The sequence below is a fragment of the Loxodonta africana genome, chromosome 19 (assembly GCF_030014295.1).
Source record: "Loxodonta africana isolate mLoxAfr1 chromosome 19, mLoxAfr1.hap2, whole genome shotgun sequence".
NCBI classification, from domain to species: Eukaryota; Metazoa; Chordata; class Mammalia; order Proboscidea; family Elephantidae; genus Loxodonta; species Loxodonta africana.
In genome coordinates, this window is record NC_087360.1 from 7,396,382 (window position 1) to 7,417,183 (window position 20,802).

A 20,802-nucleotide genomic window follows, 5' to 3' on the forward strand; every position below is an offset into this window, starting at 1 on the left:
AACAAGCAAGGTAAGCATGGCCTTACTTGTGCTTACTTACTAATCTGTAGTGAACAATTTCATAGTTTTCCCGTGAACAATTTCACATGGTTTTCACCACAGATTATTAAGCAAGCACAAATAGGGCTGTGTTTACCTTGCTTACTGGGTAATCCGTCCGTGCTAGGGATGTGAACTTTGAAAAGAAGCTTCTGTAGGAAGGTGCTGTGGGGTTGGGAGAGAGGCAGATGCCAGCCATTCCTGGCAGCAGAATCTTTGATGAGGTGAAAAAATGTGAAACTGTCACTACAGATTAGTAAATAAACACAAACAAGCCCATGTGCACCTTGCTGATTGAGTCATCTGCCCCTGCTCACTCAGCAAACACTTACTGAGCAGTGGATACAGCAATAATCACGGGAGCCAAGCGTACATGTTAGTATATGCACAGGCAAAGAGCAAGTATACCAGAAATATTCATCTTATCATATACTGATAAACGCAAGAAAGAAAATAAAACAAGCTGGAAAACCCTGGGTAAGTCCATTTCAGGGCTTTTTTGTATAACGGAGTTTGTCGTGAGGAAATGAGGAAACCAAGCGAAGTGGGGTACAGAGAAGCAGCTTCACAGATGCCAAGTGTCATCATGAAAAAGTGAGCCCCTACTACTCGCGTCTTGGCGCCTAGACCGAGTAACAGCTTTTAGTTTGTCAGATTAGGCAGACCGATATGACGCTCAGTTTTTACGCCAGGTACTTGTGCACTGTGTCAAATTTAAGCAGAACACGCTCTTTAAAAAGAAAGACACTAGAATTTAGCCGAAACGCACTGTTCTCTCAAGCGACCAGCGCTTTACTCGTGTCCGGACGCGCCCGAGAAGCCGGCGGGCGCCCGCGGCGGCCGCTCACCTGGCAGCTGGCGAGGAAGGTCGCCGAAGAGTTCATAGGTGTTCCTCCGCCCTGGGAACGGTCGGCGTGGGCAGCGTCACCTTAGAAACGCCATAGGCGTGCCGCCCGGAGCGGCGGGGGCAAGCCCAGCGCCCCGCGCCCTTGGCCGGCCCAGGGGAGCCCACAAACCGCCTTCCCAACTCAAACGTGCCAGGCCCGCCCGGCCTACGGCGTCGCAGAGGGGCCAACCCAGTTCTCGCGCGATCTCCGGGGGTGTGGTGGGGCGGGACGGGGCTGGTCGCGGGGGCGGGGCGTGATGGGCGGGGCTTCGGGGCGGGGCTCCCACTCGGGGTTCCCTTGGGGTTGTGGTCGCGCTCTGCTCTACTCCGCCGTCTTGAACCTCCACATCCGTGTCTCTGGGACTCCCAAATGGTTTAATCTGAGATTTTAACGTTTTAGAGCCCCAGCGCTGCTGGGTCCTCAAAGAACCAGTTCTATGCCAATACCCAGTGAATGACTGAACAAATTGAAGGCATTTCTATGTGCCCAGTAGAGTTGCTCAGTACAGTAGACTGTGTGGATCATAAGCTATGGATAACACTGCGAGGAAGGGGAATTCCAGAACACTTAATTGTGCTCATGAGGAATCTTTACATAGATCAAGAGGCAGTTGTTTGGACAGAACAAGGGGATACTGAGTGGTTTAAAGTCAGGAAAGGTGTGCATCAGGGTTGTATCCTTTCACCGTACCTATTCAATCTGTATGCTGAGCAAATAAACCAAGAAGCTGGACGATATGAAGAGGAACGGGCATCAGGATTGGAGGAAGGCTCATGAACAACCTACGTTATGCAAATCACACAACCTTGCTTGCTGAAAGTGAGAAAGACTTGAAGCACTTACTAATGAAGATCAAAGACCACAGCCTTCAGTGTGGGCTGTATCTGAACATAAAGAAAACAAAAATCGTCATAACTGGACCAATGAGCAACATCATGATAAACGGAGAAAAGACTGAAGTTGTCAAGGATTTCATTTTACTTGGATCCACAATCAACAGCCATGGAAGCAAGCAGTCAAGAGATCAAAAGACGCAGTGCATTCGGCAAATCTGCTGCAAAGGACCTCTTTAAAATGCTGAAAAGCAAAGATGAAAACTAAGGTGCGCCTGACCCAAACCACGGTACTTTCAATCACATCATATGCATGTGAAAACTGGACAATGAATAAGACTGAAAAAGAACTGACGCCTTTGAATGTGGTGTTGGCGAAGAATATTGAATATACCAAACCAACCAACCAAACCCACTGCTGTCGAGTTGATTCCGACTCCTAGCCACCCTGTAAGACAGAGTGGAACTGCCCCATAGAGTTTCCGACGAGCACCTGGCAGATTTGAACTGCCGACCTCTTGGTTAATAGCTGTAGTGCTTAACCATTATGCCACCAGGGTTTCCTTGAATATACCACAGACTGCCAAAAGAACAAACAAATCTGTCTTGGAAGAAGTACAACCAGAATGCACCTTAGAAGCAAGGATGGTGAGACTGTGTCTTATATAGTTCGGACATGTTGTCAGGAGGGATCAGTCCCTGGAGAAGGACATCATGCTTGGCAAAGTACAGGGTCAGCGAAAAAGAGGAAGACCCTCAACGAGGTGGATTGACACAGTAGCTGCGACAATGGGCTCAAGCATAACGATTTTAAGGATGGCGCGGGGCCAGGCAGTGTTTCATTCTGCTGTGCACAGGGCTGCTGTGAATCAGAACGAACTCGACGGCACCTAACAAGAAAAATAATAGAGTTGCTCATTTTCTGTCTTCTAGTAAACTGTGAGCTCAGTTCCTGACATGAAAATGAGTGAATGAATGAATGGAGGGAGACGCCCAGCCCTGGTAGTGAACAGCTACCAGGAACCCTACAGTCAGCTCAGAACCAGAAATCACTGATGAAAAGAGAACTCCATTAAAATATTAGATAGCAATGAGAACCATGGCACTCTTTCATGACAAAATTTGCCATGTTCCAGATTGAATCTAAGATTTTTCATGTGTAGTTTCATAGTTTTTCCTTCAAGATGCTATATAGGAACTGGACTACGAAAAGATATTTACCACGTTAAACCCCTGGTTGCCCATCCCTCATACTCACCCCATTAAATAGCATTACCAGCAAGAAAAATTACCAAATGTTTTTACAGTCTTATTTCCAAATTGAGGACCTGAATGGACTCATTCTAGCCGATCTTATTTCCTATGTAAAGGAATTTAGTAAATAAGTAGAATGTAGAATTCATCTTTAAAACAGTAATTGGTCAACTTTTTGTCAGAGAGAAAACTACCACAGATTACATCTTAAGCAACAGCTACTGAGGTTTTTATGTAATAAATAAAAGAGTTAAAATTATGCAACGTCTTTTTTTAATGAATAAAACACTACATTTCAAAACTGTATTTGCATGACATTGCCAGCTCAATCATGGCAAATCTAATTTTTATGAGATAAAGCTGTTTAAAGGTTGGTTATTCTTTTTGCTATAAGCACTAGACTGTAAAAATATTTACATAATACATATCTGAAGAAAACGTGTGAATTAAAGTCAACCCTTGAGCTATTATTGCACTTTAACCAGACATTAAACTAAGTTGCATTTTAAATTTCAGATCAAAGAAAAAGTCACACATTACACAGAAGGATAATTTTAATCCTGCATTTCCTACAGTAACATCCACCGCATTTGCCAAGAACGGTGAACATTAAGAATCTTTACATGAACTCACCTGTGTTGATACGGCCGCACACACGTTCCACTACCAACAGAATACATAACACATACCAAATGGCCTTGACGGATAAATTTGCTTTATCAGATAATCCAATTTAGTAAAACTCAGTGCAGAGTTTCATTTTCTTAACTTACATCTTTATTACACATCTTTTTCTAAGACTGTCATTATTTTTAAAATCTCTCATTCACTGAAGATTCAATTTACATGACAATACACAATGGTTTTACGGTCTCTAAGTTTCTCAAAGATGTCCAATAAGCCAAAGCTCAAACCCCTTGCCGATGAGTCGATTAGCAGTTTAAGATACCATCATTCTTTTCAATTTGTAGCACCTGATTTAAGACCTTTATTAAAAACAAAGTTTAAATTCATTTAATGGATTGACTAGAATTGTCACTGTTTCCCTTATGAGAAAAACATGTTCAATTGCCAGATTATATATTGAGTATGGATGTGAATTATTTATAACTGGCTAGCAAAATTTTATGCATACAATTTAAAGCCAGAACAGTAACTGTCAGTCTCTCTCAAAGTCCTTCCATTTATACAATGACAAAAATGAACGTAAACGTACACGTAATTAATGCCACCGAAAATATATGTAAAAAATGTTAACATGACAGGCGTTTTGTTCTATTGTTACCACAATTGCAAAAAAAAAATGTATAAAATGGATTTGGGGTCTGTCCCCCATTTAGTATTACCAAATATGTTTCCAAGTAATCTTGAAAATATGATTTTCAAATATATCCATTAATACACCATGGACTATCAGAACAACAAACAAATCCGTCTTGGCAGAAGTACAGCCAGAATGCTCCTTGGAAGTGAGGAAGGCGAGACTTCGTCTCTGGTACTTTGGACATCTTATGAGAAGGAACCAGTCCCTGGGGAAGGACATCATACTTCAGCAAAAACAGGAAGACCCTCAACAGATGGATTGGCACAGTCGCTGCAACAATGGGATCAAACAGAGCAGTGACTGTGAGGATGGCATAGGCCTGGATTGTTTTGTTCTGTTGTACATAGGGTCGCTGTGAGTCGGAACCGACTTGATGGCACCTACCACCGCCACCACCGCCTCGATATTCTATCACATGGTGTACCATGATTTCTTTAACCATTCCTCAATTGTTCATTTGTATCATTTTCAACTTTTTGATATCAGAAATCACATTGTGATGAACACACTCATTCTTAACTTTTATGCAAGGCTGATTATTTCTTTAGGACAATGTCAAAGAAGTGGCTTACTAGGTTAAACAGTGCACATGGCTGTAAGGCTTTTAATATACTTTAGCAAATAATCTCCAGAATGGTTTGAACAACTCCTACCCACAGTATATTAATGCACCCACAAAGTAGGTTTTGTTGATAACAATGAAGCAAATTCAACCACAAATCTATGAGATCCCTGCCCATCTCAAAGCTATCACATCAAAGGAGCACACGGACAGATATTACTGGTGAGGAAGTCAAATTCAAATTCTTTTTTAAAATTATTCAACTTAAAATCAGTAAAAATAATCAAGAGAGATGCTTCCCACAAAAGGTCCACAGTGTTTCTCCAAAAATAAGTTAAAAAGATAGAGAAGTCAGTACCAAATGATCAAAAATTTTTATTTGACTAAATTCTATTTCATGCATAAGCATGACAGTATGCCCTGTTTCTTAGACTTTGGCAATTAAAAAAAACAAAAAAAAAACAAAAACCAGCCTTGTACAGGTCAGTGAAAATGCCAAGGACAAGGGTAGTCTACAGTTATACCGTAGCATAAATACATATATTTTTTAAAAGGCCTTCCTTTCTTTGGCCGTATCAACTCAGTTCAGATCATTAAATACAAACTTTCAAAATCACTTCTTTACTTCTCCAAGATCTTCAATGCTGTCATCATCCACCTATAAAACACAAATAATTACATTAAACGAATTGTGGTATCAAATGAGAAAAGATGGAAGCAACCTGCTTTAAACGAGCGTTTCTACAGATGCACGTGGTTCCCACTCACCTCCGGCCACTTCTCCTGAATGACATCGATTATGTCATCCGTGAAGTCTCCCTGGATGATGATCTCGTCCTCCCCTGTCACTGAGGCACCACAGGAGAATTTCTGAGCAAAAAACCTTTGTGCTTCTTTCAGATCAATTTCTGTGTTTTAAAAACAGAAAGAGCAAGACTATAATTCGAATTGTGCATCAAAGATTTAACCTGCGTTTTAAATTCATAAAACAGATGGCTTTCATGGGCTTCGTATTTCCTTCAGAACAGAAATTACAAACTACCATAGCAAGTGGTCTTAACAAATAACTTGTATTTTCAAGATAAATAAAGCCTCGGTACAACTATGCATAATTTCTATCACAGAGTAAAGACCAAAAGGAATCCAGGGATGCATCGGTTCCTAGCATTGCATTTGAGTAGGAATGAGGTTCATCTGTTTATTCCCTCTTATTAAAAAAAAAAAAAAAAGTACACAGCAGAGAAACAAACCTTCATACTTATAATATGGTCCAGTGGCTGTTTTTCAATCTGTGTTGACAGACTAAGGGACCCTGGTTTACATTTTCACCCCAGTTTCACTATTCACTCAAGGCCTCCGGGGACCAAAGGGGCTCTGGAGCAGGACATTCCGCTGCTACCTGCCTGCCCTCACCCTCTACCGTCATCCCTGGAAGGGACGAGCCATCGTCAACCCTCTGCCACCAAGCCTGTGGAGGACAGAAGAGTAACACTGCTGGTTTCACAGGGAATCCTACCCTGCCTCCCTCATCCTACATAAAATGTGCCCTAGAGGAAATGCGTAAAGGAAAAGGTTATACACCAGTCCCCTCTACAAAAGACTTCTTTCTCCAAAAATTGATTTTGAAGCTATAGTTAGAAAAGCAAACCCTCATTTTCTATTTTCTTAGTAAAAAACAGACCTGTAAAGTTTTGATGCCAGATTAAAAAAAGAGAGAAAATACAGTTCACACTTTCTTATTTTAAATGTCCTTAAACCTGAACTCACCAAAAGTTGCAAGGCCACACACTCTTGTTACATATTTCTTCTTTGCTCTGGGAATTTTGGCTATCGTCACCTTTTGTGGTACGGTCTTCTTTTTCTGTTTTATTTGACCCCTTCCACCTTTATTTAAGAAAGAGCTCAGCATTAATTTAAACAATTGCAGAACACTAAATCTTTACACTTGTTATTTTCCAAAAGGTATGAAAAATTAATTTTTAAAGTTTCTTTTTTTCTAATATAAAATTAATAAATACATGCATGACTATTCATTCAATAAACATTTGTTAAGCACCTACTGTGTGCCAAGCACGGCACTAAGGGCTGAGGACACAAAAATGAACAGAACGTAGTCCCTGCCCTCCAGGGACTCTCAGTCTAGTGAAGGAAGACAAAACTAGTTAATGACAGCAACCCGACATCTGTAACAGGATCCTCGACTAAGGCACGACCACAGCTTTGCCCAGAACAGCTTACTCTGCTTCTAAGGGGCAGAAAAGGTTCCCTTGAGCAAGCGCCATCTAAGTTGGGTTTTGAACGATAAGGGAATGTCCAGGTGCAGGAAGATGGGCTGACAGGTCTAAGAAAGGGAAAGGGAGCAAGTACAGAGACAAGAAAAGGCACTGTATTTGGGAACTACACTTGTAATCACTGAAGGACGTGTATGGATATGTGGCAGACGAAGCCAGAGGAGCACAGGTTACAGACCAGTCACGAAGAGGCTAGTACATCAACCTCTGATATCCGGAACCTGTACTGTGGACAGGACGAAGCCACTGAAAGACTCGGCGGAGTGCAACGCCCAGACTGCTGTTTTAGCAGAGTCACTCTGACTAGAGCGTGGGGTGGGTTTGTGAAGGAGGACGCCGAAACCAAAGCTAGTGAGGAGGCTCTGGCATTAGTTCAGGCAGAAATTAATCAAAAGCTGAACCACAGCAGTGGCAAAAGTAATGGACACTACGTACAGGATAGAGTAAGGAGGAAAAGCAACAGAATTTATAACCGTATTAAAGGGGCCGAAGAGAGGGAAGCTAAGATGGCTCGTGGGTTTCTCGCTTAGAGACTGGATATAAACTGTGCTTTCATTAACCAAAAGCTGGTGGAGTTGGGATGTAATGATTTAACTTTGGAAGTACTGAGTTTGAGAAGCCTGGGAGACACAGGTCAGGTCTAGACATAAAGATTCGGAAATCCTAGGGAACAGCGGTGGCAGAACGTAGGGATATAGTAGCACCATTCCAGGAAAACATGCAGAACCGAAGAGGATAAGGACAAGGACAAAATCCTAGAAAACACCAACCTTCAACGGACAAGAGGAAGAAGTCTACGCGGGAGACTGAGAAGTAATAGAAAATTAGGAAAGGGCATCACAGAAGGCAAGGAAGTACAAGGCTTCAAGCAGAAGCCAGAGGCCAAATGCTCTTACCATTTAGCAATTACCGAGTCACCAGTGACTCTTATCGGGGGGTTTCGGTGGTGTAAAAAGGAGGTAAAGAAGGCAGGCAGGCAAAAAAAAGACATGAGGTCTTGGGAGAATATTTTTTAAAAATGGAAAGCCCTCCAAATATTTATAAACTAATGTTATTCGTAGGGGATAAAAATTAATGAAGCAGAAACAGATGGGGACAAGATCCAAAGTACATACTGAGGGATTCGGTTTACAGGAAGAGAGAACAGAAAGACAGGTACACGCAACAGCGGTACAAGTTTTCCACTAAGCTATGAGAAGTAATGAGAATGACTCTTACATAAATGTACTCACTCTAGTTAAACAGGACACACAGGTATTTTAATAGCAAGGTGACAGAGTTTTAAGGTCATAAACAAGCTGGCAGCTTGCTTTTTATGTATATATACATGGCAAATAAGCAAGCTTTCTTAGGTCCAATTTACTGGTAGAGCCCAAATCACACCACATCCAAGCATCCTCCTGAGACTGTGATTTTGTATTCCTCTGTATGATATAGGTGTGGGATTAAAATAACAGGAAGACATTCGTTTTAGGAACACTTTTAATACTTAAATTTTCTACCAAAGGAAAGGTACATTTACAGAAATCAAAACACAGACTTAAGTCTTACCTCTCTTTTGCTTCTTCTTCTCCTCCTCTTCCCCTGCTGTTCCGTGACCCTCGCTAATTCCAGCTTCTTGTTTGGGTGAATTTTCTAGATGTACAAATGAAACCCAAAACCATTAACATCACTTCATACTGCCTCTAATAAATCACCCTTGGAGCACCCTTCTACACAAATAAGGCAGCTTACCAACACCTGAACATGACATTTATGAAGCAAATGGCTTTACTGTTATATCTGTATTCAGTGACTTCTGAAACGCTATTATAGAGTCTAAATTCTATGGAAGGGAAAACAGTAAAGCCTTTGATATGTGAAGATTAGGATTTTTTTTAACCATGCGAAAGCAGCATAAACCGCTCAGGCTCTGCAGCAGTGTTGAGCATCTACAGATACTAATTTGATTAACAGGAAGTCTTTCCTGGATGAGAAGGGTCTCTTCCCCTGAAAGTCTCAATCATGTCCTCGGCAGGTTATGTTCAGGGAGACCAAGTCAACTGACTCCAACATGAGACGAGGCTTCTTAGCCAAAGACTGACAGTGACTGTCCAAAGCCCCTATCAAGTTTCAGGGTTTGTGCCTCATAGAAACAACCTGAAAAAGCAGCCAATAACCACTGTCGTTGAGTCGATTCTGACTCATAGTGACCCCACAGGGTTTCTAAGGCTATGTATTTCTATAGACCGCCACATCTTTCTCCTGCGGAAACGCTGGTGGTTTCGAACCACTGACCTCTTGGTTAGCAGTTGATCGTTTTAACCACTGCAAGCGGGGTAATATTAGGTGTATTTAAGCAGCCCTATTCCCAGCCTGGAGCCACGGTGACATAGCAGTTAAGAGCATGGCTGCTAACCAAAAGGCGGGCAGTTCGAATTCACCAGCTGCTCCTTGGAAACCCTACAAGGCAGTTCGACTCTGTCGTGTAGAGTCGCTATGAGTCGGAATCGACTCAACGACAACAGGTATAAGGTCACTATGAGTCGGAATCAACTCGGCAGCAACAGGTTTGATTTTTGGTTGGTTTAATTCCAGCCTAAGGAGCCCTGGAGGGTGCACTGGTTAAGCTCTCAGCTGCTAACAGAAAGGTCAGCGATTCGAGCCCAGTCCTGGCTCCATGGGAGAAAGATGTGGCAGTCTGCTTCTGAGAAGATTACGGCCTTGGAAACCCTGTGGGGCAGTTCTACTCTGTCCTACAGCATCGCTGAGTCGATACTCGACAGCAGTGGGTTTGGGTTTATTCCCAGCCCCAGCCTTCCCTTCTTCCCGCTACCGCCTTCATTTTTACCAATCTTGTAAGAGAAGCCATCGATCTGAGCAAACTGAGCAAATCTGCTCCCTCCTCAGTCTTCTCCACCTCAGGTACTGGTAACTCCATTCTTCTACTCGCTGAGACCAAAACCTGAGATGCCTCTTTTCTTCACACCCCATACCCACAACACAGAAAATCCTGTCAGCGCTACCTCCACAATACATCTGGAGTCTGACCGTTTTTCACCCCTTCCGCTGCCACCGCTCTGGTCCAAGTGGTCATCATCTTTTGATCAGATTATTGCAACAGCCTGGGATCTAGTCTCACTACTGTTCTGCCTATGCCCCCTTCCATCTATTTTTAACACAGCTGCCAAACTGATGCTGCTGAACAAAACTCAGACCTTATCATTCTTCTGCTCAAAATGTTCCAATAGCTCCTCACCTCACTCACAGTAAAAGCCAAGACTCTGCAACGGTCCACAGGGTCATACAGCATCGACTCCCCACTACTTCTCTGATTTCATATCCTCCACCTCCTTCCATCAGTTCCAGATACAGTGGCCTCCTTGCTGTACGCTTCTGCCTTAGGACCTTTGTACTGGCTGTACCCTCTGCCTGAAACACTCTTTCTCCAGGTATCCACATGGCTCACCCCCTCACCTCCTTTAGGTTTTTATTCAAACATCATCTTCCCTGCTCCTTTTATCTAAAATTTCAAATTCTCTCCCCAATACTTCCTATCTCTCCCCTCCCTGCTTATCACCAACTACCATACTTACATTTTACTTATTTTGTTTCCCTCTCTAGAATTTAGTTTCCACAAGAGCAAGGGATCTTTTATTTACTGCTTCATCCTCAGCAACCTGAAACAGTGTGTAGCACTAGTGGGTTCACCAAAAATAATATGTTAAGTGAATAAGTATGTCTTTGCCCTAAACCATTTATTCTTCTTTCTATAAGTTGATACTTAGACTTACCCTGTTTCAGAAAGAGGACACATGAAGCAGTTTGTGACTCCATATAGGGAATTTTAACCCAAGAACTTATATAGTTTTAAAGTTAATAGATATGGGTAAAGCTAATTCTGTAATATCCCACTAGAGGAAGACTTTCACATTTTTAAAAATAACGTAATATGTGCAGTTGTTTCAGATGCAAAAGCCTTCGTGATAGGAAGAAAAAAGTTCTTACCTACGGTAAGCTTTGCAAATTCCTTTGGAAAATTCTTCTCTAACCATTGCCTACATTTAGCAACATCAGGCATATATTCACAGTACTGAGAAGAAAAAAAAAATTTAACTGTTTGAAGCGTCACAACAGAACATTTTCAAGCTATCAGTACATTTTATCTAAAAATCATTCCCTAGACCTGCTATACGAAGAATGATGAAACTAACTACCTGACTTCCTAACCACAGGAAAGCTGTGTTTGGCCAGGGACCAGGAAATGTGCTGTAAAAAATGAGAAATTAAAAAAAGGATCAGCCATCTCTTTAACTATCAATTTATTTCCTCTCCATCAAACAGAAGTGCCATTAGAAAAGGGAACAAACAAAGCTTGTACGTCTGTGTCTTACTTTGGGTGCACACACACACACACAAAACCTAAAGCCACTGCCACAGAGCTGATTCCAACTCACAGCAATCCTATAGGACAGAGTAGAACTGCCCCACTGGGTTTCTAAGGAATGGCTGGTGGATTTGAACTGCCAGCCTTTTGGTTAGCAGCTGCACTTTTTTAAAATTTTTATTGTGCTTTAAGTCAAAGTTTACAAACCAAGTCAGTCTCTCACATAAAAACTTACATACACCTTGCTATATACTCCTAGTTCTCTCCCTCTAATGAGACAGCACACTCCTCCCCTCCACTTAATACTTTCGTGTCCATTCAGTCAGCTTCTGACCCACTCTGCCCTCTCACCTACCCTTCAGATAGGAGCTGCCCACATAGTCTCATGTGTCTACCTACTTGAGCCAAGAAGCTCACTCCTCAATGGTATCATTTTCTGTCCCATGTTGTTGTTGTTGTTGTCAGGTGCCGTCGAGTCAGTTCCGACTCATAGCAACCCTATGCACAACAGAACAAAACACTGCCCGGTCCTGCGCCATCCTTACAATCGTTGTTATGCTTGAGCTCATTGTTGCAGCCACTGTGTCAATCCACCTCGTTGAGGGTCTTCCTCTTTTCCACTGACCCTGTACTCTGCCAAGCATGATGTCCTTCTCCAGGGACTCATCCCTCCTGACAACATGTCCAAAGTATGTAAGACGCAGTCTCGCCATCCTTGCCTCTAAGGAGCATTCTGGCTGCCCTTCTTCCAAGACAGATTTGTTTGCTCTTTTGGCAGTCCATGGTATATTCAATATTTTTTGCCAACACCACAATTCAAAGGCGTCAACTCTTCTTCGGTCTTCCTTATTCATTGTTCAGCTTTCACATGCATATGATGTGACTGAAAATACCATGGCTTGGGTCAGGCACACCTTAGTCTTCAGGGTGATGTCTTTGCTCTTCAACACTTTGAAGAGGTCCTTTGCAACAGACCTACCCAATGCAATGAGTCTTTTGATTTCCTGACTGCTGCTTCCATGGCTGTTGATTGTGGATCCAAGTAAAATGAAATCCTTGACAACTTCAATCTTTTCTCCATTTATCATGATGTTGCTTGTTGGTCCAGTTGTGAGGATTTTTGTTTTCTTTATATTGAGGTGTAATCCATACTGAAGGCTGTGGTCTTTGATCTTCACTAGTTAAGTGCTTCGAGTCCTCTTCACTTTCAGCAAGCAAGGTTGTGTCATCTGCGTAACACAGGTCGTTAATGAGTCTTTCTCCAATCCTGATGCCCCATTCTTCTATCCTATAGTCCAGTCCAATCCCTGTCTGAAGAGTTGGCTTTGGGAATGGTTCCTGTCTTGGGCCAACACAAGGTCTGGGGACCATGGCCTCTGGGGTCATTCTAGTCTCAGTCAGACCATTAAGTCTGGTCTATTTACAAGAATTTGAGGTCCGTATCCCACTGCGCTCCTGTGCAGCTGTGCTCTTAACCACTGTGCCACCAGGCCTCCATTGGGCCGACAGGAGCCTCATTATTATCATAGCTTGCCCATAGAGCCTGACTTAGGAGCTTATTAACAGAAAGTCTTAAACACAATTTCTGCTCCTTCTTTCCTCTGCTTGGACATGTAAATTTTGCCTTTGAGGTTACTATTATGAAGGAAATCAAAGACTCAAAGAAGAAACTAGTCCACAGGATGAATAGCCCACATGAACTAGAGCCCCTTCTAAATTGAGACCAGAAGAACTACATGGTTCCTGGCTACCACTATCAGCCATTATGACCAGGGACACAATAAAAGGTCCCAGATACAATGGCAAAAAAAAATTGAACAAAATGCAGATTTCTGAAACAGGCAGACGTACTGAACCAACAGAGACTAGAGGAATCCCCTAAGATACCCTTTGAACTTGGTACTGAAGTCAATCCTGGAGGTCAACTTTTAGCCAAATAATAGATTGGCTTATGAAATAAATAGTATCACCTGTGAGTAGTCTCCTTTAAACAATCAACTCTATGAGACCAAACAATCAACATTTACTCAAAAGCAAAGATGAGAAGGCAAGGATGGGCAGGGAAACTAGAGGGATGGAAAAGAGGAAAGCAGAGTAGAAATGGGGAGAATGCTGACACGTTGCGGGGACAGGAACCAATGTCAAGGAACAATTTGTATATGAATTGTTGAACAGGAAACTAATTTGGAGTGTAAACTTTCACCTGAAACACAATAAATGTTAAAAAAAAAAAAAAACTTGTGAGTGGCCACCCAGCATATAAATTGGTCTCTATTTGCCTAGGGAAACCCTGGTGATGTAGTGGTTAAGCACTATGGCTGCTAACCAAGAGGTCGGTAGTTTGAATCCATCAGGGTGCTCCTTGGAAAATCTATCGGGCAGTTCTACTGTGTCCTATAGGGTCACTGTGAGTTGGAATCGACTCGACAGCAGTGGGTTTTTTGGATTCGCCTAGAGCAGCAGAGGAAGAAGGAGATCCAGGAATCAGGGAAGGAACTGGACTGGAGGTCTGTCTCCATGAACTACTTACTGCCTCCTTTGCCATGAGACCAGAAGAAGTGGATGGTGCTGGACTACCATTACTGAAAAGTTTGATCAAGGAATTAATAGAGTAAACCCTGATCAAAAGGGGTAAAAATGTAAAATAAAATTTCAAAAAATTCTTATAGAATCCAGACTTACAGGATCTACTGAGACTAGAGGAATCCCCATATCTATTGTTCTGAACTGAAATTATCCCCTATCTTTAAAGTAAACAACAGTTTAGCTCACTTAAAAAAAAAAAAAACCCTTTCCGTCAAGTCGATTCCAACTCATAGTGACCCTATAGGACCAAGTAGAACTGCCCCACAGGGCTTCCAAGGAGCTCCTGTGGATTCCAACTGCCAACCTTTTAGTTAGCAGCCAGATTCTTAACCACTATGCCACTAGGGTTTCCTTAGCTAAATTAGTAAAGAATATTTGCCATGAGCACTGCTTTCTGAAAGAATTATCTACATATGAGATCAAATTGACAACAGTAACTCTAGAGCACAGATGCAAAGTTTAGGAGGTAGTGAGTCTAAGTCAATGGAGGTAAAACAATACGGGTAGAGATAGTGAGAACAGTGACACAACGTGAAGGATGTAACCAATGTGACTGAATTGTATATGCAGAAACTGTTCTATTCTGCATATTTTTACCAAAATTAAAAAAAAGAATCCATAAGACTCCAAAATTATTTCAAATCAAAGTTCTCTATACCCATTGCCAATGAGTCCATTCTGACTCATAGCGACTCTATAGGACAGAGTAAAACTCCCTCATAGAGTTTCCAAGGCTGTAAATCTTTACGGAAGTAGGTTGTCACATCTTTCTCCTGTGGAGCAGCTGGTGGGTTTGAACCACTGACCTTTAGGTTAGCAGCTGCGTGCTTTAACCACTGTGTCACCAGGGCTCCTTAAAGTTCTCTATAAAAGGTTGAAACTCTACTAATGAATGAGAATGAAAAATAGGAGGGAAAAAAAGTTCGTAAGTTAGCCCTAAAATGACATCAACTACAATAAAAAAGAACTAATAAAACACTGGGAAACATTCCATCTTTATGACTTCAAACAATTCAAATCAGAATAATATTAACTGGTCTTGAAATATAAACTAAATTCAGATTGGATCTATCTGTCCATATGCTTTTTTTTTTTTTTAACACCAACTTCATTGAAATACAATTTATATACAATAAACTACCATTTCATGGGTACCAGAAAAAAAAAAAGCCTCAACTGCCTAAGTTAAAAAAGAGAATTTTAAAAGGACTTACCTCTGTTGGTAACGAACAGACTATAGAAGTGGAGAGAGAAAAAAAAAGATTTGAAATTTTAAATATATGTACACACAGGGCTCATCATGACTTTTAAATTTGAAAAAAATGCATCATTTCTATTTTCTTCTTTTAACTTTTACGTACCACACTTTTTCAAACGCTCCCATTCATAGCTTTTTCTAAGGTAAACTGCACATAATTATTAGAGGTACTATCTTGATTTTCTGAGCTAAAGAATGTCTCCTTCAGTCTGATGTGGTGTTCTTGCTATAAGCCCATAAAGTGAATCTAATTGTAAGAAAACATCAGAAAAACCTAAAGTGAGGGACATTCTACAAAATAATTGGCCTGTATTCCTCAAAAATGTCAGTATCTTGAAATACAAAGATTCAGAAACTCTTCCAGATTAAAGAAGACTCCAGAGCAGTCCTACTCTGTACGTGTGGGATCTCCATGAGTCAGAATCAACTATATGGCAACTAATAACAACAATAACAAAGAAACATGTCACTTGAATGCCACGAATCATCTGGGATTTTTTTGCCACAAAGGATATTTTTGGGACAATTGAGAAAAATTTCAATAAGGTCTGTAGATAAAATAATTCTACCAATGCTGAGAGAGAGAGCACACACACGAACATAGTAAGTTGCGACAGAAGCTATCCAGGAATTTTTTGTACTATTCTTGCAACTTTTCTATACACTTGAAATTACACACAGAACATTAATTGCTGGATTTTGGTAGAAGTAAAGAGGCGTTCCTTGTACTATAAAATTTTCTGTATATTTAAATTTTTTCATAATTAAAAGTTGGAGGCAATTAATGTAAAATTAAATATGATTTTTAAAGTTTTATACCAAGAAAACTGTCTGAAATATTCCCCCGTGCTAATAAAACAGGGCATTTCCAATTCACAGATTTTGATACTGAAAATGAGGAAAAACACTCAAAGGAAAAAAAAAATCCTGAAGTTCAAACAACTTAGCCTGTTATTTACATCCCCCACAGTCTGGCCCAAACAGTATTTCCATCCTATTCATTCTACTCCTCTTCACAAATCCCACATAACCAAATGGTAACACTTGCAATTCCCTCTCCATTCCCCGGACTTTCCTACTTCTCTTCCTTTGCTCCTTCGCCTGGCACATCTTTACTTGTGCACATCTGTGCCTACCTGAATGCTACCTTTTCTTCAAAGCCTGATTCAACCGCTGTGACCTCTACGAAGTCTTCCGTGATTCCCTACAACCGGAAGAAATCTCTCCTTCCCTTGTACTGCCACTATACTTTACCTCCATCTTTCTTTCAGCTGTAGCCAACATCCACCCTGCGTAAGTAATGAACAGACTAAGAACAGGGCCATGCCAGTTTATCATTCCTATTCAAAGCCTGGCCCAGGACCTGACACATCTTAGCTACTCGGTAAATAAACATCTGTTCAATTAGTATTTTTCTTTATATTCTTTGTAAATTATTAATTCTTTATGATGTGATCCCTATTAACAATGCCATCACACTGACCACTATTTTTATAAAGTGGTAGAGTTAGAAGCCATCTAAAAGGCATGGTCTAAACCCATTTCTACCACTGGTTTATTCAACTAAAAACATAAGAACTGCACTCCATAGCGTTTTCAAGGCTGTGGCTTTTGGAAGCAGATCGCCACGCCTTTCTTCTAAGGTGCCCTGAGTGGGTTTCAACAGCCAACCTTTCAGTTAGTAGTCGAGCACTTAACCAACTGCACCACCCACGGGCTCCAAGGCTTTTTTTACAAGTGGAAGCTTGTATTGTTCTGGATACTGAAAAGCTGCCCTTAGAAAATGCAGCACGCAGTAGCTTCCACCTAGCAGTGCTAATTCGCTGAACCCTTGAGACCATAAAAAGCAGATCTTGTCCTTAACTCACATGTCGTTGTGTGCACTGAGTTGATTCCGACTCATAGCAACCCTATAGGATGGAGAAGAACTGCACAGGAGTAGATCACTAGGTCTTTTCTCCTGCAAAGCGGCTAGTGGGTTCGAACTGCAGACTTTTTGGTTAGTAGCCAAGCATGTAACTACTGCACCATCAAGGTTTCTCTTCACTCATACAGGCTTTCAAACTGAAAATGTCATTCCACAAGTAACTATCATATAAGATTACAACAGGAACCTATAGTCTCGGCATTTTATTAGTATAAATGTACCAGTTTTTTACGTAGCCTTAGTTGTACTCCTTAATTACAGAAAAATAATAGGATTTCTAGAGACTAACATTCTTACTAGGCTTTCCAGCTTCCCAATAAAACAATTTCTCTATGTGGTGAAATCCACCCAGCTCACCTGACTCCAGGTACATCCTGGAGGATCTATTTGGCATTTCTCTCCCCTTTCCTTAGAAAAACACACACTTTCTGCCTTCAGATCATCATCTCTATGGCCGGTAGTCCCAAATCTTTAGTTCCCTGCTGCCAATTTCAAAGTCCTGGAATTCTTCCATTTGGATAAACCCAAATTCGTTGTTTCGGAAAAAAGAACCCATCATCCATCTCCAAATCTAATCCTTCTCAACCACATCACTTTTAGTGGCATCCCCATTTTTCAACCATTCCAGTTTAAAAATCATGGACTTCATCTCTGAATCTTTCTCCTTCAGTAGCTAGCATTTACTGACTAGTTACTAAGTTTTTATGTTAGATGCTATACCAGGAACTTTACAAGAAAATCATCTGACTTAAGATGTAATAAGACCTTCATTTTACAGACCCTAGAAACAAAGCTCTCAACTTTGGAGAACTTAAGTAACTTGGCCAAGGTCACACAGCAGGTAAGTGCTGAAGTCAGCATGCAAACCCTGGTCTGTGAGGCCAACTAAACCAAACAACGAATATCATAACAAAACTCAATCAACTCTACAAAAAGTCTCCCTGCCTACTCTTCTGTCCAGATATCGTACACTAATTATATTCTACTACCAAAGATATTCAGGTGGTAAGTTGCTACAGTTTTGTTGGTTTAAGTTGCTACAGTTTTGTACTCAATGACATCACTTCTCCTTCTACAATACTTCAACTCCAGGCGAGGTCTTCTTAGAACTCACAAGAATGTCGAGGCCCACAAGAATACCAACCTTGTCTAACTTCTTCAGGACTCAGTCCCCAGCATCTGAAACACTGCCAGTCACAAGAACTGAAAAATATTCACTGAGTGAATAAATAAATCTAGCCCTTTTACTGTCCTGAGTCTTTAAATTTTTCTGAGATATTCCGAGGTGCTGATAAAATAGGATATTTCCAATCCACAATTTCTGTATTGAAAATGAGGAAAAACAGTAGAGGGGCAGGGGGGAACCTGAATAAACCAAACCAGGACCATTTTCCCAAGACCATCCTACTATCCAACATTCCAATCTCATCTTCTCCCACTCCTTATCTTACACCTACATTTCACCAGTACAAAACTGCTCATATTTCCAGACATGCAACCAGCTTTTTCTTGCACAGCTAGTCCCTCCCTCCTGGGATGCCCTTCCGCACTTTTTCATCCAGTCCTTATCATCCCTTAAGGTATCTTCCGAGAAGCCAGACTAGTACTTAAACATTGAAATGATCTATTTGCATGTCTCTATTCCAGCTGGAGGTCCCTGAGTGGCACAAATGATTTGTGCTCAGCTGCTAAACCAAAGATTAGTGGTTTGAAGCCCCCCAGCAGCACTGCAGAAGAAAAACCTGGCAATTGGCTTCCATAAAGATTACAGCCAAAAAAAACCCTATGGAGCTCAGTTCTACTCTGTAACACACCAGGGTTGCCATGAGTCGGAGCTGACTCAACAGCAAAGAGAAAAAAAAAAAATTCCAACTGGACTGTAAACTCTTCCAGGCCAGGTAACAGACACTCACTAAGTTATCTGTTAACCCATGCTTCCTTCTCACTAATCTCCCCCCTGCAATTAAGGATTCACCAGACGGCAAAGACAGATAAAATAGAGCCTAATAGGACTAAATGTGAAACTATGATTACACTACACAAAAATACAGTCAGAAAAGGCCATTTTCTGCCTTCCAGCACTTGCCTCCACAATAAAGGACTCGAAGTGGGTAATCTGTATCTAACTTGGCATTGCTCTTCGGGTCTCCTTTACTATCAGGCCCACTGGACTCAGAAAGCTCAGCAGCCATCTCACAAACCTGGAAGCAAGGAAAGAGGGAAATAACACACCTTCACTACACTGGACCAAGACCCCAATCTCCCCTTCTCCCACCAAAAACCCCTCAACCCAAATGAGTTTCAATTCTCTGTAAAGTGAGGGACACAAGCTGTACTAGGATTCATAAAATACGAGCAATTTTGGGCGCAACACCGACCAGGACCACGGGCCTACAGGGAAGCGAGAAGTGGCAGAGATTCCTAGCAAATGGCCCATGTAGGATTGGGGGGGGGCGGGGAGGGGGGAAGACGAGTGAGGAAAAGGAAGGAAGCAATGGGAAAGGGACGAGAAGGATGGGGAGGGTAACCTCGGTAAAAGCAGGCAAGGGTCTGGGGGTGATCTGCAGAAAGAGAACGGCTACGATGCAGCCGGCGACGACAGGCTGAAAAAGCCCATGAAGAGGGGGTGGGGGCAGCCAAGTGCCAAGGTTGACACAGGAGTCAGGAAAGGGGAAGGGGGCGGGGAGACCAGAGTCTGAGGCTGAGGGGAGAAAATGCGGGCAGAAGAACCAGGAAGGGGCGGAATGTAGACGTACTGAGGCGACGAGGGCGGCCGGCTATGAGGGGAGGAGATCTGAGGGGAAGGGGCAACCCCGGGGACACCAGAGGGGCCTATGCGGGCGCGGGTGTGGAGACGCCCGGCCCCCGTCGCCAGGCAGCACCTCGGTTTCCCCCACGCTCTCTACGAGCTTCTCTGAAGCGGGAGAGGCACAGGGGTCGTTACCCAGGCGGTCACACAGCTCCCGCCGCCTCCGCTCCGGCCGCTCCCACCAGCTGAAGCGACACATGCAACTCCTCTTCCCCGGCCAGGGCCGCCCGAGGGCCCGTCTGCCACCTGCGCTCCCGCGAGACAATTGGCCTTTATCGCGAGATTCAGGCCGCGGCTGGGCCGGATGTCGCGAACAGCCCGCAGGCGAGGGAGGAGGAGTAATCAGGGAGCATGCGCATTGCCCTCCGGGGACGAGAGGGTGATGGCCAGTAGGTGGCGCTCGTTACCCATTAAAAAGGATAGAGAGACTGCCCAGCTAAGCCGGGCGTCGGCGATTGGCGTGCAGAAGGGGACCCTGATGCAAAAGCAGAGCTGTTCACCTGAGTCAGAAATGACTATTGATGAGCCCAAGGGACGTTGCCCCAGTGTCTGGGGTGCATCCTGGAGTTTGACTAACCTCTAGCCTACTAGATAAATCACTCTTCCGCAGGGCGATCTCAGCTGGATAAGGCGTTTGGTTTCGTTTTAATGCCATACCCTAAATTG

General features: G+C 42.5%; 2 protein-coding genes across 9 annotated transcripts in view; both read right to left on the reverse strand.

Annotated features, from left to right (window-relative positions):
- CCDC62 (coiled-coil domain containing 62) overlaps window positions 1-1,092 on the reverse strand; it is a 43,768-nt gene extending 42,676 nt beyond the window's left edge. For all 7 annotated transcript variants that reach the window (XM_064272130.1, XM_064272128.1, XM_010599839.3 and 4 more), the window contains exon 1: window positions 888-1,092. In XM_064272130.1, coding sequence (XP_064128200.1) covers window positions 888-923 — 36 coding nt within the window. In that variant the 5' untranslated portion in view covers window positions 924-1,092. The remainder of the gene's footprint in view (window positions 1-887) is intronic.
- A 2,457-nt stretch (window positions 1,093-3,549) lies between these two features.
- DENR (density regulated re-initiation and release factor) lies at window positions 3,550-20,401 on the reverse strand. Of its 2 annotated transcripts, none has more exons than XM_010599840.3 (8): window positions 20,272-20,401; window positions 19,414-19,528; window positions 15,357-15,376; window positions 11,178-11,262; window positions 8,742-8,825; window positions 6,667-6,783; window positions 5,668-5,807; window positions 3,550-5,557 (listed from the first exon to the last, which is right to left on the reverse strand). In XM_010599840.3, the coding sequence occupies exons 2-8, from the start codon at window positions 19,517-19,519 to the stop codon at window positions 5,513-5,515; spliced, it is 597 nt and encodes a 198-aa protein (XP_010598142.1). In that variant the 5' UTR covers window positions 19,520-19,528; window positions 20,272-20,401; the 3' UTR covers window positions 3,550-5,512. The 2 variants fall into 2 exon arrangements, with proteins under 2 accessions (XP_010598142.1, XP_003420337.1); XM_003420289.4 differs by lacking the exon at window positions 20,272-20,401 and adding an exon at window positions 20,084-20,237.
- Between the last annotated feature and the right edge of the window lie 401 nt (window positions 20,402-20,802).